The 19,407-nt window shown below is 33.5% G+C and overlaps 1 protein-coding gene across 2 annotated transcripts in view; it reads left to right on the top strand.

The window, feature by feature from the left end:
* LOC124375039 (exocyst complex component 5) overlaps positions 1 to 19,407 on the top strand; it is a 74,663-nt gene that overhangs the window by 32,273 nt on the left and 22,983 nt on the right. For both annotated transcript variants that reach the window (XM_046833172.1, XM_046833167.1), the window contains exons 8-11: positions 7,563 to 7,639; positions 9,859 to 9,969; positions 14,721 to 14,816; positions 17,258 to 17,417. In XM_046833172.1, coding sequence (XP_046689128.1) covers positions 7,563 to 7,639; positions 9,859 to 9,969; positions 14,721 to 14,816; positions 17,258 to 17,417 — 444 coding nt within the window. The remainder of the gene's footprint in view (positions 1 to 7,562; positions 7,640 to 9,858; positions 9,970 to 14,720; positions 14,817 to 17,257; positions 17,418 to 19,407) is intronic.

Below are 19,407 nucleotides of genomic sequence, written 5' to 3' on the forward strand. Positions count from 1 at the left end.
TGAGCCTACTCTAGTCAAATTATTTCCTCTAATATTCCCTCTAACTTGTTGTCCCTCTATATGGTGTATCTCTATGTCCTAAATTCTTGTATTGATTTACATTTTTATTGAGTGTTGTCTCATTTCTCATATCAAATGATCTGTCATAACTTCTATATGTGTCACTATTCAGTATATTAAGTTGATTCAACAGGTTTTCTAGATCTTCTGATCTTTCAACATTTTGGGCTGCAGCAATTGCACTACTTATGGTTCTAGGAACATGTTTGCTTATATATGCTAGGAATGTTCCCATGTCAATTCTAGTTTTCTAAATACTGGCTTTTATTATAAAATTCCAATACATAGGTTACTAGATTATCAAATCCAACCCTATATGTACGTTACCCATTAGTTCTTTTTCAAATTTTCTCTGTTCTCCTATGGACAAATATTTCCCTTTAAAAAACTCCTATAAAATTGTTCAAAGTTTTTCCATTTATTTATATGCTGTCGCCCCCACTTTCCTGCTTCATTTTTCATATATTTTAAAATTATCAATACCTGGAAGTCCCATCCTTCTCCATTTTTCTCTATATATTTTTTACAAGCTTCAAAAAATTCCATAGGATGTACATTATTTTTTATTGGATCAAATTCCAATAAGAATATTTCCGTGTTTGCTGGTTGGCTTATCCTCATACCCACCATGCTTTGATTTCTCATCATATTCTCTAGTTGTGTTTGTTTGTTTTCTAATTTACCTAAAGTTTCATCCAATCTCTTATTCAGGGATTTTTCTACCCTATTTCCCATGTCCTCTATTTCCTGTTAAACTACTGCCCGTTACTGACTTGTTTTCTACATCCCTACTTGCCTTACCATTTTCTGTATCCTGGTCAATTTCTAAGTTAGCTCTGTCCCTATCTACCCTACCATTTAATTCATCTAATCTTGTTTTAAATCTCTTATTTAACTTTTCTAATCTTTGATCTATTTTCTTTTTATCATCCTCAATGTGTACAAACCTTTTTTCAATTTCCCTCATATCTTCTTCTCTTTCATCTTTTAATTTCTTTATCTCCGTTGTAACCTCTCCTCTAAACCTGACTTTTAAGTTTACTCCTCTCACCTTTGTTTTTCTCAGCTTGTTCGTTTATTTCAAGTCTGACCCCCTCCTCCAAGTTCTTTAAGTCTTTATTTATCTCTACTCTCATAACCTCCGTTGTCTCTACTATTTTATTGTTTAACTCATCTCTCATCTGTTCCATGTCTCGTTTTAACTGCTCATTACTTCTTTGAATTTCCTTTTTTAGTTTCCTCATTATTCTGATCTATTTTATAATTCAGATCCCTTAATCCCTCATTATTTTTATCCATCTTTTCATTCAAGTCCTTTCTTAATTCCTCATTAGTTTTCTTTAACTCCTCATTATTTTTATCCATCTTTTCATTCAAGTCCTTCCTTAATTCCTCATTATTTTTCTTTAACTCCTCATTATTTTTCTTTAACTCCTCATTATTTTTATCCATCTTTTCATTCAGACTATTCATCATAGTCCTCATGAATGCAATAAGACCTTCATCCCTATCAACTCCTACTGGACTACTGACTCTGCTAACCTCATTCTCTAATGAATTTCTGTCATCTGTTGTCGACACCTCATGTTCTACTACTGTATTAGGGGATGACCAACCTAAAAACCCTGTATCTCCTGAGCTATGAAGATCTATTTCTACTGGTCTAAATATTGGTGCGGGCCCTTCATTATTTTGTTCGCCTTCCATTTTGTAGCCTATGTTTAATTTGAAAATTTCTATTATTAATTTTAGGCCTAATATTTGTTTTACTAGCCTACCAGGAAAATTTTACCAATTTATATTATAAACTAGGTTGTTCAAAGTTATCAAACTTATAGACTAACAATAATTTGTCATACTTTTCTAGACACACACCTGAAAATACAATTACATAAAAACAGTGATTTTCACTTAGTCTAAAATATGCTACACTAACCTACTTAAATTAGTTGTGGAAGTTGGAGCCCTCCAGTTGGTGCACCAATTTGATGAGAGCCCACTTTGGCAGCGTCAATTTGTTGTAGGCCCTCGTTGGCAGCGTCATTTTGATGAGTGTCCCAGGTTATAGCGCCAATTTGCTGTGTGTCACCCCACATTGGTTGCGATAATTTGCTGAAAGCCCTTTACCTTGACTGCGTCAATTTGCTGCGGATGCCCTCGACGTGGTTGTGTCAATTTATTGATAGTCGGTTCTTTAGAGTTGTTGATCACCATGTAGTTGTACGCCTTTTGTCACCAGTGGCACGTTGTTGTACCATGTTGCTCATCATGGTATCGGTCGCCATCTTGCCCAATGCTAGCTGTATTCCCTTGGTACTACTCAAAACTTATTAAATTTGAACGTCTCTGGTGTTATCGCCAGAGACAAGTCTGTGTGTATGTCAGGGTTCCAAAATATGTTAAGTAATGATTACAAAATTTAATATCACTCCATCACACTTTTTATAAAAGGGATATTCAAAGAAAGTCAAACCAAGTGACCACGAGATTAATTTATTAAATGTCACACTCTCAACAATATTATAATTTCACTCACCTTGCAATGCTTTGATAATTTAACACTTTGAGTGCTGGCCCTAATGACATGTAACTCTGTAGAATGCTGGGCGTTTTTGGTGGTTTTCAAAAATTTATTTTAAAAAAAAGTATTTAAGGTATGAGAAAAATACTTACATGCCTTAATTCAGCTTACTTTCGTCTTTCTTTTAACGTGAGATTGTTAGTGGTTTTTTAAAAAAACTACACATAAAAAATGCTTTTTTTTAAACATATATTTTTGGAAAAAAATTATTTTTTGAGACAGTTTTTTTATCTAACTTACTAAACTAAGCATATATACAATTATTTACAATGACCCATTTACAAATATAAAACTGTCCTTTGAATAATACAAATCATGTTTTTATGTTTTGTAGTTTTTTTTGACAAAAAACTATGCCGTCATATTGATGCCTCGTCATATTGATGCCTCGGCATCACTTTCGCTGTCAGCAATGTTTTCAGCATCTGTAACATAATAATATACTATGTAAAATATGAATATATTTTCATTTTTTTTCATAAGAATAGATATTAGTTGAATAAAGTTAATTTATTATAATACAAATTATAGTTTGATTCACGAAAACAATAACATAACCAAACTTTTAGACTGATGTTTATGTGATAGATAGACTTACTTATTCTTACCTGAAGTATATGTGTCTAATCTTCTTCCATTAAAATCAGGATCAATGTCAGAATCGTTCAAAAATACTATCTACACCAATAAAACTTATCTTCATTTAATACATCACTGATCGCAACGTCGTTCAAGCTGCGAGAAGCCATTATTGCGACATCGACTGCCGGCTGCAACGAACGTCACGTCAGCGGCACGTAAACAACGCGACCGAAGTTGCTTTGTCATTAAGCTCATACAATACATCTGACGCTTTTCTAGCGGTGAATTGTGTTACTAAAAACCCAAATAACATTGTAGAGTAGGCAAAAACCGTTTAAATACGGACAATGTAATATAATACCAATTGAAATGACAACCACGTAAAACTACGGGATTAGCATTCTTTGGAAGTTTCGCCGTTCCGTAAAATTACGGGATTAGCACTCTAAGTGTTGAAAGTCTAAAACAATATCCCCATCCTTGATTAAATTTCAATACACTATACCAGGGCTGCCCAACCTACGGCCCGCGGGCCGAATCCGGCCCGTGAGTCAGTTTTATGTGGCCCGCCTTGTTGCCAAAACAACCAAATTTGTTTACAAGCATTTGAAATATTAAATAAATACAAATTTTGAGAACCAAGCAGTCCAGCCGATTTCACGTAGAACGAGCCGTGTTCATTTGGTGGAGTATGAGTGTTGAAAGAAGTAAAAGTAGTTGCAGACAGATTTCACTGACTACGGTGATGGCTGCCGAATAGAGCGCGCGTAAAGCACGGCACAGCGCGCGGTGCGGCGACGTAACCCCTACCCAACTCATGGTCACCACTCGCCACGTAATTTGTATGTCCTAGTATCCTAGTAGGATTAATTAAAATAAATGTATTCAATTTATTGGTGACTTTTTATTGTTCCCTCAGAATTAGAGCAAACATCCAAAAGTCTGGGTTTATATTTATTTCTACTAAAAGAACCTAAAAACATAATATATTATAAACCTTTACCTAAACAACTAATAAATAATAAGAAATTACAATAATCAGGAAACAAGGGCCAAATAACCTTAAAACTCATATTTTGCACAAGATTTCTGGAACAAAACCCCGGGCAATACGTTTTGTTTGGGGTTTCAAAAATCCCCTGGGATGTTGGCCCGCCCTGGCCATACAATGTGGCCCTTGGGTAAAAAAGGTTGGGCACCCCTGCACAACAGATCACTACTATCCCAGGAGAATCAACACAACCTCCTTGCTTCAAGTCTGGTGAGAGAAGACCGTATCTCCGTATAAAAATACGGATACCGACTCAAAACAATACTCATCCCTCTCTCGTTCAAATCAGCGTCTTCACGAATAAATATAATTTGATTCTTTTCTTATAATTGTCGAAATTTATCACGTTTACTATAATTAATCAATTTAAGTCTTTCTATTTTCTTTTTATTATTTTTTCAAAGCTTTTTATTTAAATTTTTAGCAACATGTGCTTTTATGACGTCATCAATATACAAGTCATTCATACCACAATTGGCTTTTCTGCGTAATTCTATTTAGTGTTTTTGTAAAAACACGAATTTTGGTTATGTTTACTTCATTTTAATTAATCAAATCTTTTCCCGTATAAAGTTCAATAAATTTCTTCGTTATTAGTTAAATAAGTTTCAATTCCGACAACATGTGATTCACTGACGTCACAGTCTGCCGATTCATTGACGTCACAGTCTGCCAATTCCCCGCGAATATTCAAATGTCGTAATTTGACCTGTTACAAACTGCTGTTTAGCACAGAGTAAAAAAATTAAAGTTTTAGTATAAATATGGATTTTTTTAATCACTCTTGAATGACAGATAACTTGTTGCCCCTTCTGGTTTTTATAATCCTGTTTTAACCCTTTGCACTCCCCGTCCGCATGACAGTACTTGTGATTTGCACTCCTCTGGCCACCTCTTATGGCCCAAGGTCATATCCTCTACAACTCTGAATATTTTGTTGTGAGCCGTGTCGTTGCACTCCTCTGTCCATATGTAGTGGCCGATGCTAAAATGCTCCTAAACTCCTCTGGCCACCTCTTATGGACAGTGACATTTAACTATATTACATTTTTTGTAAATAATTATGTTATATATATAATGTTCTGCCATATCTTGGCTGATTCTAAACTATGTAATCAACAAGATTGTACAATTTTTTGGGGGAAATGTTATTTATCTGTTTCTTAAAATACAAAATAAAATAACCCTTTCTATTGATGACTAGACTATAGATGAATGAAATATTTTTAAATAGTTTTATTAATTTTTATGCCACTTATTTAATGTAAAACAGCAGTAATAAATATGAAATAATATTTTTGAAGTCTGTTTTGTAAGATGATTGCCCGCTGAAACTCAGCTGGCAATTATCAGCTGGGTGACTCATGACTATTTAAACAAACCCAAACAATTACCTTCCAGTGAGCTATCGTTGTTGTGACAACCAATGAGATTCTTGTTTTTGCTTGTATGTTATTTTCGTTCAGATATTTTGTCACAGTTTGATGACGTAGTTCTAAATAATTTAAGGTTTCCATGTTTTCTTCTGTGGGTCGTCCCCCCATGGTTGGCATGTCATGGTAATAGCAAGGAAAAATAGTTTACATAGCCATATGACACTGTGCAAAGTTTATAGATGTTATCTGCTATGGTTTGTAAAATATTAAGCCGTACCCAGACTTTTCAAACACCTATATATATATTAAAATTTGCCTTAGAATTAACTACTTATATCTGTGGATTTGCTTGTAGTAATTTTGCTTTTTACCTTTAAAGAAATATATCTAAGACTTTGATTTTTAAATCCATGCAAAATATATTAAATAATTAATAAGAAAAAAATGAAAGCAACGCTTTAGCATAAAAAGATCATTTAAAATTTGTCCTTTTAAAATGCCCCTTTAAAATCACCTGTTGTTGTGATTGTGAATAACATGTCAGAGTGGAACAGACATCTGGCACCATCTATATTCAGTGTAGTAGAGAACATGACCTTGGGCCATAAGAAGTGGACTGAGGAGTGTACGGACACAGCTGCGCCGAGAATTCACAGAGTGCAACAGGTAAAGCACCATGTCCACCTCTTAGGGACTGAGGAGTGCAAAGGGTTAAGAACGGTAACCAACTTTCGCCCTAGAGGGGAATTTTATTTGTTTCAAAATGTTGTAATTCATGATGAAAGAAAACATTGATTACCAATTATTTACTTACTATTAACCTGTTGAGGAGTACTAAAGCCTATAACTGTCAATCTCGTCAGAGTCTAGTAGAATAAGCAAAATTATCATTAATGGACTCCAGAGAGTAAAGAACAATTTTTGTTGTATTTATTAAAAATTTATTGAAAAATGATAAAAGTTCAAGATAGTGCATTGTTTTAAATATGGTGTTAAAACTGTACATTTTGTTTTTTTAGAATTTTGCCAAAGTATGATAATTTTTGTGAACACTCGTACATATAAAGAATTCACATTTAGTGCACTCATTAGTAGTATTTTTTATTTATGCTCACTACGTATTGTATTTGAGAACACAAAGCAGTGTTTTAGTTTTCTTCATCCATTTTCCCTTGCTGGTAGAGGCTGCGGGAAATGGTGACCTGACAAGCGTAAAGGCTGCTTGGCTCCACTAGCTGGACGCAGGACAGCTGCAGCCTCTTATCTCAGTGCAACTTGTGTTTCATATGTTTATATGATGATGTTTATTCGAAAGTCTATAATGTGAAGCTGCGCATTTGGGGGTTTTGGCTGCATTTACTCTAATAAGATTACTTTTGTTCAGATAATCACAGTATTCATGAAATGGTCGTACTTCAATCTTCACTCCAGGGCAATAACTGATAATAACCTATGTAGGAATTGGCACGAAAAAACAACAGGAAAATTGGTAGCATTGCTGTGATTATATATTCTGTCACTAGGTGCCAGCCTACCACTATAGAATGTAAACAGCCATAATATTAATTATTATATAATAACAAGCCTGTGTTAAAACCGTCATTTGGGATGTCAGAACTCTTTTGTAACCACTTTCAGCTACTCCACAAGAGGTCAAATGAAGTAATGTGGTGGCGATTTGTGTTGAACTTAACTTTGTGGTTGAGTCGTGTGTTACTTCTACAGTACATGTGGGTTCTGTTTATTCTGGGTCAAGACTGTATCCAATTACAATCAAAAGTCCTTCATATTTTCATCTTACAGTATCCAATAATTTTGCTAGCAAATATTAAAACGTTGGTTATGAAGCTTGCCAAGTAATGCTCATCATTGCCAAATAATAATTGTGTTTAAATATATTTATAATTTTCAGAAATACATTGTTGGAAAACTCTCTGATAAATCAGATGCTGACAAATATCTAAAGAACCTCATGGATTTATATAGCAGGTAAACATATATGTATTTTGTATCATTCTGCAGTGAATATATAATATCCACTTTTCAGGTTATATACAATTTAATTTGGTTCACAAAAATAACATGTCTATTGCTGAACACTGATAATGAATGATTTCAATTAATATAGTGTGATGAATATTGGATAGTTTGCTTTTGGACTTCTCATACATTTTTTTTAATTGTAAAATTCTATTATCTGTAATAAACAATTATAGAAAAAATGATCATGGAAAAATTGACTAGTTAATAAATGAATTAATTAAAATATCTAGTAAAACACACTAATTTCCTGGAGGCATACAATTACCCTCACTCAAACACAAAGTACAATAAATTTATGAACGTCCTTCAGCACTCCTAATGTTTCTTGCCTGGTAAAAGACGGGAACCAATTAATTAGAGCGTTAAAGTATTAGCTTAATAAGAAAAGTAGGAATTCCCATTTAAATCTACATAATTATCTAAATAACATTTTGCTACCTACCAATGTAGTTGTCTGCTTGTACTGCAAACTCTATTTTTTACTTGTAAGTTTTTGTTTGTTATCAACAGCTACCCAAAAGAAACATAAATATTTTACTGAATATATAGGATTAATAAACAGTTTGGAGACCCCCTGTCATTATTGTAATAACAGGTCACACTAGAAAAACTAAACTCTGCACAACTTTATGTCATGTTATGAAGTACTCTTTGGGCATAATTATTACTTTGCTTGCAAACCCAAAATGGAGGATTTTGGGAGCAGTTAAAAATTTCAAATGATAAGCCCCATCGAGTGACCTCTCATTTTGAAGGTTCTGATAAAAGAAAACTAACAATGCAAACTAGAGGTATAAACCTAGTACAAAATGGCGGCCAATAAAAAGTTTTAGAAGTAAGAATTAACTATTTACATTTTTAAATTAAAAATACCTCATTTTTAAGTTAAAAGAATTATTGGGAATTCCTAACTGTAGGAGAACTACATTCCACAAATTATGGTCTTTGTCAAGTGTAATCAGTTATTTTTATTAGTCAACTACTTCCCTTTGATTTTTCCCATTTAATATCTTAAAACTGAGAAGTCACTGAGTAGTGCTTTCAATTAACAATTTTAGCTGCTCCAAAAGACTACTTCTGCCTAGGTTGTAAATAGTTAATTCTGATTTTTACAGCTTTCAATTGCCCGCCATTTTGTACTGGGTTACGATAGAGACCTCTAGTTTGCGTCGTTAGTTTTCTTTTATCAGGACCTTCAAAATAAGGGTCACTCGATGGAGTTTATCACTTGAAATTTATGAATTGCCCTCAAAATCCCTCATGTTGGGTGTCTGAACGAAGTAGTAATTATGCCCAAAAAGTACTTTTCGTAATATGATATATAGTTTTGCAGAGTTTAGTTTTTCTAGTATGAGCCATTACAATAATTATCAGGGGGTCTCCAGACTTTTTATTAATCCTGTATTGGCTATTAGTATTAAATGTTCATTACAAACACATTAGTTTTATTATTTTCAATATTAATTAAAGTAAAAGAATACTTAAGTGTAACAACATAAGCCTAATCAAACAAACTATGTGGGCTTCTTTTATTAATGGAGTAGACTGATGTCTGCTGTGTGAGGTCACATGATCAAATCAAAGCTTCTGATTGGTCCTGTACATTTTGTCTATTTATGCTTTGAACTGCATTAATTAAATTTCTGGTTTTGCTTCTAAGATCACTTTTTATATTGGAAATCCTTTGAAAACCTGTGTTTTACTTCTCTCTGTTTTCACTTTTGTATACAGCTGATTTAGTAGAAAAATATATAAATAACATTTATTTTACATTTTCAAAAATATTATTCTTTGCTTAATGCTTCTGGACTCCCCAAATGTGCCACCCAAAATTTCACATAATACCCAATAAATAACATTTAATACATAAGATAAAAGATACTAACAACAGCAATAATTTAAAAATTTAGACCATAGAACATCTCCAATTATACAACAAATACCTAACATCGCCACTAAAAATATGGCAACCGTGCCATTTTAAGTTGTAAATTATTTTTTAATGAAGTGGAATAAATTGCAAACACTTTTCATACTTGTCTTTGTGTATACTTGGTTTATAATTTTTTTTTCTTTATTCATCATTGAGCATTATACTGTACTGAAGATAATAAAAAATAGAACGAGCTGTAAGAAACAGTAGACTCTATGATATTAATTTTCAGAACTGTCCAACTTTCCAAGGAATTGTCCCGATACAACATGGGCACCGACGACACATACCTCAGCACTCTGACAAGGAACATCTTCCAGAAGTATTTCGACTCCTATATCAGGTTAGAATAATTGAATAAACCATCCTGATAACAGTACACTTCTCTTTGCCAATCATTCAGTTTTTTCTTGTGTAATTAAAGGCAGTTTGACAAAATTAAGGATGCTTTGAAATTTCTTATACAGTGGAGTCCCGCTAATCCGAACTAATTGGAACCGAACCCAGTTCGGATTAACCGAAATGACAGGAAAACACATGAAGAATGGGTCTATTTTGTTATAAAGTTATCAATATTGTTTATTAAAACACGTTTTCTGATTGTTGTAGAATATTTTATGCTAAAAATGTGTTGGACTGCGAATACAAGCACAGTTAGTAAGTTACAGTACACTATAGTTCACTTTTGTAACGCACATTGAACATGTATAAGTGCTACGAAGCAGTACTCTCCACCCTTAGCACGCCAAAAATACATACACACTGACTCATAGAACAACTGCACATTGCACTGTAGTCTGCGGTGATCGGCAGTGTGTCGTCTGTTGTCTCAGTGAAAACGATTCTGATTTAATTTTTTGTGTAATAAAGGTGTAAGGGTAGATTGTTATGGTAAGTAAGCGAAAGCATACCACCATACCACTCTTAAAGACAAGCTAGATGCTCTTTGTGCAGTCACTCAAGAATCGATGGAGTGTGAGGAGGAAGTAACAATGAGAACATGTGTGATAAAGAAGAGTTGGTGCCACACGAAGATGGTGCAGCAGCGCTTGACCTTACCTTACACTGATATACCTAGAGCAACAACAGGCTACTGCTACACCTGCCAATATCATGTTGATGACACGATGATGAAACTATGCGTCACCCAATATACTATCTTCAGTGTGACAAAAGACAATTACTGAATTCATTTCTGTTAACAGCTAATATTGTACTCAACAATAATACCAGTATTGTAGGTCCAGTTATTGTTTGGTTTCAATTCGTAATTTAACACATACTTAACCTATAAGTTGCAACTTGGTACTTTGTTTAAACTTTATTATCTATGTAATGTACTGTAGCGTACACAATTCATCATGGTAACAACTGTACGCGTGTTTAACACTTTTACCGTATCATGAAATTACAATCACTTACAGTATCATCCGGTCTCACAGACCTGAGGGAGGTTTTTTTTTTGGGCTATTCTTGTTTTTTTAGTTCAGATTTAAACACAAAATATATTTACAATTATTCCCTGTTGATAACAAAACTACAATTAATATTTTTTAAATTTTTATAATTGCAAAAATTATAAAATTTAATAATTTGGGGAATTTAAAATGGAAAATAATATTCTAGAATACTGGTATAGTATAAAGCTGTATTTACAAATATCAGAAATACACATACATTTTTACCAAAGCAATTAAAACTTAAAAAAGGCATAAGTACATACAAAAAAAGTATCCACAGATTTTAGATTTTCTGAACACATGAAATGCACAACTTTCTGCTGCACTTCAAACAGATGCGTTGTCCGCGTATGATACATTTGTAATTGGTTTTTCTTTCCTTAGCAGCTGGGCACTTGGAACATGACATGTCTTCCGTTTTTCCAGTTTGTCACTAGGAACACATTCATTAGGATTTGCATCTTCTGTTTCTCCAACGTACTCCATGATGACGTGTCTAATGTCTCTTGGCAAATTTTGAATTTCTAGGCGTCTTGTCATGTGAGGCTTTATAAGTTTTAAGGTCAGACGTTTTATGAATTCAAATCTTGTAATGAGTGGATTGTTACCTAAGGCTCTTGCTCTTGCAGTAGGCCCGGGTAATGGTCCCCTCAAAATGTTATGTTGAGGTGTTCTGCGCTGCTTGGGTGGCTCCTTTCTGCACCATACGCTACCTACCATCTTTCCCCCAAAAAAAGTCATCTTCAGATTCCTGAACCAAATAGTTTTCGACACTATAGTGGATGTCATCTTTATCTTCTAGTTGGGGTTCATCAACAGCAAAACTATCATCACTTTCACTTTGATTTAGTTCGTTATCAGACACTACATAGTTTGCATCTTCATCCGAATCGTCAACAGGTTCATCGTCACTATCATCCCCTTCAACGTTATGTAAGAGTCGCTCGTTAAATCTTCCATCGTTCACTCTTAAAATTTCCGAGTCACTCATGATTATAACAAGTTATAATAAAACATAAAAACTAATATATACAAACACGTAATAACTATTCACACTTTAACCGTATCGCCCGGTATGACAGACCGGTAGAATAGTTACAGTAACCGTATCGTCCGGTACAGTAGACCGTAGCGCTCACAAAATAACTGGACTGATTCAAGGTCAAACGCCCTAGACAAACTAAAACCAATCAAAAACGGCTCAGGAGAGACCGGTTGACAGCTACTGAGCTTGAGGGAGCAACCGAACACCAGTATTGCCAATTTCAGAAACATGAAATTCCCCTCCGGTCTCACAGACCGGTGATACGGTAAAAGTGTTAATAAAAGTTTTTTTGTATCATGCCAACATTGTCATTGTTTATGTAACTATTTGCTATAACTGTGCATTATCGTTATAAATAAACATAAAAGTTTCTTCTTGGACGTGTTCGGATTAGCGGGACTCCACTGTATTAGTATTAGAAATTATACCCTATAATTAGTGTGGACATCATACGTTATCTCATTTGGTTCATATTATAAGATGAATCAATCCATCAAAATCATAAATAACTACAAAGAATAAAAAATGAACAAGACACAAAAAATATGTTTTTAAGCATTCAAAAATATGAATGTAATCTCTGTAATAAGTATATAATGTTCTAGTTATGAAACATCTTGTAATTTTTTAAATAAAAATCCTCAAAATATGGGTGGTTGTACAGATCAAGGCGGTATGTTTTGCACCCACCATAGTGTCCTTCTGTTGATTTACCCTTCACAAAATAATTATAGCAACCCACTAGAAAGCTTGTATCAGACTAAGCGACAGTGATGAGGAGCTTGGAGACAAAGATCCCTAATATAGTGTGGGCTAAATCCTATCACATCTACTTTTATCGGGATAGCCATTGTAACAGCCACAGTGTTCCATGTTTACTTGTGTTCTACTAGCAAGAAAGACTACTAACAAACTGAAGTGTGTGTGTAATAACACTGCAATTCAGTTGATGCGCAGGGGTTAGCTGCAACAAAATCGCACTAAATTCCATCTTTCCTAAATGATCTAATGATCTATTGTGTTAGAAATTATTAAATTACAAAACATGTTTAACCCTAGAAGTGGCATGATTTTATGTTTAAAACACCGTGCCACTACAGAGAATTTACAATGCCACCTCTAGGGTTAATTTGGAAATGATGAAATTAAATGATCATGTATTTATTATTGAAGGAAATTAGACATAGCATGTTCTGTCTAATGCTAGCCTAAAATTGCACTTGGACCATAAGCTTTTGTTGCTAATAAAAACATGATCAGTAAAGAAACAGTATTTTAAAGCTGTATTATTTTGTTTATACTGTCTACAACTTGGCAGTATTCCTACTGTGTGCTCAATGTAGGACTAACACAACATTCCAAACCTGGTTTGCTACCTTTATTGAAAAGAAATTGGACAGTTATTATCTAAGACCCAAGAGTAATGCACTTAAGAATGCTGCTTGTGGGCATGCTCATCTCTACTTGCCCTTACACTTCAAGCCATATCCATATTGACAGTGTGTTTAGAAGTTCAGTTTTTAATACACAGCTCACGGAGTCTCGGTTTTTCTTTATTGTATGGATATACTAATTTCTGTTGAACAGTGAAATATTTGAACACTAATTTAAACTGGCAAAATATGTTTGAAGTTTGTTTGATAACAATTTGTCTAATGAGATTTAATGTCCATTCATATGGACTTGGCAACTTTCACATCATTGTCACAAGAAATGTCATGTTTTAAGGTCAGAGATGAGATATTCAATGTATTTTCATTGCTGTAGTGGAAATGGCTCTTGAGATATGTTAAAGTCTACCACTGCTTCATTGAAAATATAGATATCAGCATGATTCTTTGATTGATTTATTATTTTCAGTAGCCAGCTGAAAATAAATCTAGCAGCTAACAGTTTTTTATGTATTAGTAGCTGAAAGAGACTTTTAGAAACTTAGTAATCCATTTGTGTACATGAATGGTTTTTAATGTGGCCATTCAGATGTATACTACATAATAATCATAAGTAAGGGCCATTAAAATCATCAAAGGAAGCTACAAACATGAGCTGTGAGGGGCTTCACTATCCAGCATCAGAATGTACATTGTCTGTAGACTAAATCCAATATTCTGATTAAAATAATTTAATTTTCAACAATAGGTACTAGCTAGTGCTGCCACTCTGTCCTAAATATTGCCTTCATCTTACAGTCATCTTACCAGCCATTTTCATATAAATTGTACAGAGCTGGCTGGAAGTATGAGCCAGGTGAGTACAGTTGGGGAAGCCTCAAAAAACTCAGATTTGGAGTACACTTGATTGGTATGCATAGGTCTATTCATGTCAAATCATTCAGTTTGAAGAAACAATCAAAAGTTCATAAATTAATTAAAACAAGTATTGTAGCACCATTAAAAAAATATTGACATTCTTCAAAACGAAGTAAATCAATCAGTAGTTTGTTTGCATTTTAAAATAGAAACTCCAGGTTTATAAAGTACTGTATTAAAAAAGCAGAATTTAATAATTTTGTAATTTTATATTTAGAAGTGCTATAATCTGAAAAAGTAGAAGCAATTTCGATTAATATTTTAATATTGATTGTTTTAGTATAGAGACTAAAAGTCTGAAGGAGAAGTGCATAACAATATTGAACAAGTATTACGAGTCCAAGGGTCACCAGAAGAAGCAGTTGCAAGTTGGAGGGTAAGAACTATTCCACCATTATTTGTCTACCAAGAATAATAAAAATAATATGAAAAGCCATATTCTAGCACATTTACTGATTATATATGCTGCCTCAATAGTTTAGTATAAAATATACAGATTTTAATTTCAATTTTTTTCACAATTCACCGCAACTTATTTGAGCTTATTAACTTTTTTAGTTGCAGAGAATTTTGTACACATCTGCACTAGAACTTAGTATTTTCTGCTTGTTCATGCTGGAAGCTCTGGTTAACAATCTTCAATGCATTAATTACATTTCAAAAATTCACTTGGAGTTTTTTTGACAGTAAAACATGCTATAGTTTAAACTATACTATCTTTATTTCAGCAACCTAAGTATAGTGGTAATAAAAACATTTTGGTCTGTAGTATAAGATTTATCTACAAAACAAGGTTATAATTATTTTAAATATTCACTAAAAGAGCACAAGGTTCCTGGATGCTTGATAATACTGAACATAAACCTTCCATTTAACGGTTAACAAGTGAAAAGTAAATTCAAGTTTGAAGTGATTTCCAGCTGCCACTTAGTGTTCTGTTTGATCAAGAATAGTATTATAGAAAGTTTAATTTTTGAGTAAACCAATTAGTGAATACATGGAGGTAATAGGTGAGGATTTACATTTGTCTTGTATTAGTGTAATATATACTGACTTTTATTTAACATTCTTGTTCTTGATAAGTCAACAAATGTTCTGGTTTTAATGTCACTAATGGACTGTACATGTTTATTTACATTAAAATCTCACAATAATACTGAATATATCCAACTATAAGGGAAATAATTTAACACAGTCAAAATTAAAATTCAGTTAGCAGAAACATATTGATTAATAACTAAATATTGATGATTTTTTTAATCCAAAACTTGATAAATGATTTTATTTATAGTTTTTTATGTTTTAATTCTATAATTTTTACACTAGTGTCATAGAAAAAAATTGTTTCTGATTAAAAAAATAACAATAAATTGATTTTTAGGCCGATCTGCATTTTTTGTTTATTACATTCTTAATTTTTATATTAGAGGTTGTCATTCGTAAAGGATAACATTTAGACAGTCGTACAGTATATATATGGCACTGCATGTACTAGAAATCTGGCATACAAAATTTGTCTGCAAATTTAAAGTCTAACTTTGTGCTTGCGATTGGAAGTTATCAGAGAGTTGTGTGTAATCTTGAGGTTATTGTTTTCTTAATTTAACCCTAGAGCTGGTATGAAACGAATTTTCGTCGCCAAAGGCCCGTCTGATTTGGCAACGACGAATATTCGTCGCCAAAGTAGACATGTACAGTTATTGAAATTGTAGGCAATTAACGTCATATAAATTATTTATATTTGATATATTATGGAAGAGCAATAACTATAGTACTGATTTACTGTTCTTACTTCGATTATTGTCTTCTTTGTTTACCGTAAAACATAGTTTTTTTGGACAGCTGACGTGAACGTAGTAAGGGTCAACCACATTGTTGTGAAACTGTAGACAAGTGCCGGGTTTTGTGTTTGAGGTTACGAATCCAATAGTATTTGGTGTTGTTATTATTGTTTTTTTTAGCTTTCTTAGGTTATAGTTTTAGTTGTTCAGTATGGGTGAAAACTTTAGAGACCGATCAAATGATCTCAAAAGAGCTCTCAGGACGGGATCTAGTGACGCTGAGTGAAAAATGAAACTTTGTATATATTGTACATATTATGTAAATAAGGTAAGATTAAAATTTATTATTTTATTTTATTTTGTTTGTAACTGTCATACTTATATAAGTATATATGCATTCAAGAGATTATGTTTACCCACGAACAATAATATTTATTTAGAAATGTACGCATTTTTGAAAATAAGTAAATATGGGTGCTTTTTCATACAAAGCCCTGTAACACATACGTTTTGAGTTGAAAGTTACAATAATTATATATTTTTGGAATCAGGACAAAATTTCGAATAAGTTATACATTCACGGTTTTGATGTAAAGCTTATTGCTAAGCAGTTACACAACTTGAATATGTACAAAAAAAATTTCCAAAAAACATTTTTCTTACATTTTGTAAAAAAAAATAAAAATATGTTTCCATGGAAACAATAAGATATTGTTATTATAATGCTCTCCATATAGTTGTGAATACATTGACATATAACAGTTTATATTTGGACTAACAGTTATGAAATGTGATACATTATAAGAAACGTCTGCGAGGCTGTTAAAATAGAGTCGCCAGTACAGAGTGACACCATTGCCAGCTCTAGGGTTAAAAGTGGACAATAGTTATACAAATTAATTAACTTTAAAATAAGTGGAAATCGCTTTATTAGTAGTGTACTATCAAACCATAACATTTTCAACATGACAAAGCTATATTCAGATTTTGATCCACTCAAAGATTGATGATACCAACTGAATATTTATCTGAATAGATTTCAGGATTTGAGGCGAGATCTTCAGGCCGTGATCGGTACAAGAGCCAATATCAACATTGCTCAGATAGAGGACTACGGAGGAGAAACATTCCTGTCCGAGGAGATGGCTATAGCTCTCCTACAGGAAACCAAGCTGGCCTTCCAACGCTGTCAACTGGTGAGTGTTAGTGGACATTGTTATGATGACTAATGTTTTAACTTAATTTTTTATCAGTTGATAATATCTATTACAAGTGGCCCCTCCATGAGAGTAATCCATCCGTAAAACCTTAACGTAAATAGACAATGTATTCTGTTGCATTTCTGAGCATGATTTGTGAGGTTTAGCATGACATACTGAATTTAATAACTTTAAGGTGACACAGTACTCCCTATCTTAAAGTGTTAAATCAGCACTTTTTCGGTACACATAACGTTTTTAAAAGTTATCCAATGTTGCTGAAACTTTTACAGCTTGTACTGTACACATTACTAGCAATAATAAGAATGATTTTTGTTACATAAAAAAAAATAAAAAATGGGGAAATTTTTTTAAAAAGTCAAAGTTTTACAAAAAAAAATGTATAAAATTTTTTAAATAAAAACTAATTAGAATTTTTTTAAATCCTTCTTATTTTTGTTAAGAACACTAAAAAGAACAAAAATGTGAAATTTCAGCTTGATCTGATAAGAATTGGGGTAACAATGGTACCAATGTGAATAAAAACCAGGTTTTTGGGAAAGCGTGTTTTATTGAAATTAAAGTTTACTCACACAACAATCAACTAAAATAGGCCTACACCATACTGTGGATTTGCATCATTCATTTCTTCATCTTCCAGCCTCCTTTTGATATTTCTATTTCTCTTTGCCTTTCTTGCCTTCTTTTTGAGCTCCTCAAAGGCTCTTTCCGCATCTTTTACTCGCCTCGCATCTTGCTTTTTTAGGCCTAACATACAGTTGGGTCCTGCTTCTCCACACAAGTCTTCCAAAATACTGACTTTACCCAAAGCCCGCTCAATATAACACAACACAGCATCTACCACTTCAAGTTTTATTGTCAGTCCATTCACAAATTTAGATTTAGAGCCTAAACCAAACCAGTTGATTAAAAGCTTCATTTCAATTCTGTGTCATTCCATGCAAACAGTGATTGATAGGCTACTATTAGTGAGGTCTCTATAAACAGGTTTGATGACTTTCATTACAGCTGATGGCAAGGAGTTAGTGTGTTCAGGACATGGAAGTCCTCTTGCTGCTGCCCTGTTATATTTGCACTGTAAATCCCCGCCAATGAGGCACATACCATGTTGCGGTTCAGCATCAGTTGAGGTTTTGTGAAAAAAAGTTGCCCAAATCACCTCTTTCATATCAGTAACAGTTTTGCCTAAGGTAGATCTTATTGCATTACCATAATACTGTTGTAATTTGTCAATTGTGTCATCAGTCAACCTGCCACATCCACCCAGAGCCTTACCATCAGACAGCGTTTGTTTTTTGTAAGTTTGTCGAAAACGTCTAAGACGTGTGCGTAAACGCTTTTGAACATGTTCCACACATTCAAGCTTAGTTACAACACACTATCACCATATGGTTTGTGGGCCACAACAGTATCATAGGCCTTGCTGTCTCCATCCCTCAAAAATTGGGTGTACCTAACAGGTATGTTACGTTTGTCAAACCGGTGGAAGATTTGGAAAACACCGGCAGCCTCCATACCGTCACTTGTCCCTTTTCGTAGTTTGCTAAGCAATTGTCATGATCTTTTCTTACATTTTTACAAACTGGACAGTACTTACTAAGAGACAAAACATCCAAAACTTTGCCATTTTCCACACTAGTCACTGTAATAACTCCATGCTTGGAAGTGTGTCCACGCTTCTGCCACGTTCCATCTACTGCAACACAAATTTCACTATTTCCACCATTTCCTTGCACAGCATCATGCATGAGCTTTTCAACACTTTTCAAAACTACATTGTTGTATCTGAAAAACTTACTAGGTGGTGGAGGCTTATTCATGACAGATCACAACGTTTCCGTCGATGCTTGGCCCTTTCAGATACTCCGAAGACCATACACAAGGCATAAGTTGTTCTCATAATGGGAAGAGCTTGTAATTTTCGATGACGTAAAAGATGTCTTTTCATCACATTCATTAAAGGACA

The sequence above is a fragment of the Homalodisca vitripennis genome, chromosome 1 (assembly GCF_021130785.1).
Source record: "Homalodisca vitripennis isolate AUS2020 chromosome 1, UT_GWSS_2.1, whole genome shotgun sequence".
NCBI classification, from domain to species: Eukaryota; Metazoa; Arthropoda; class Insecta; order Hemiptera; family Cicadellidae; genus Homalodisca; species Homalodisca vitripennis.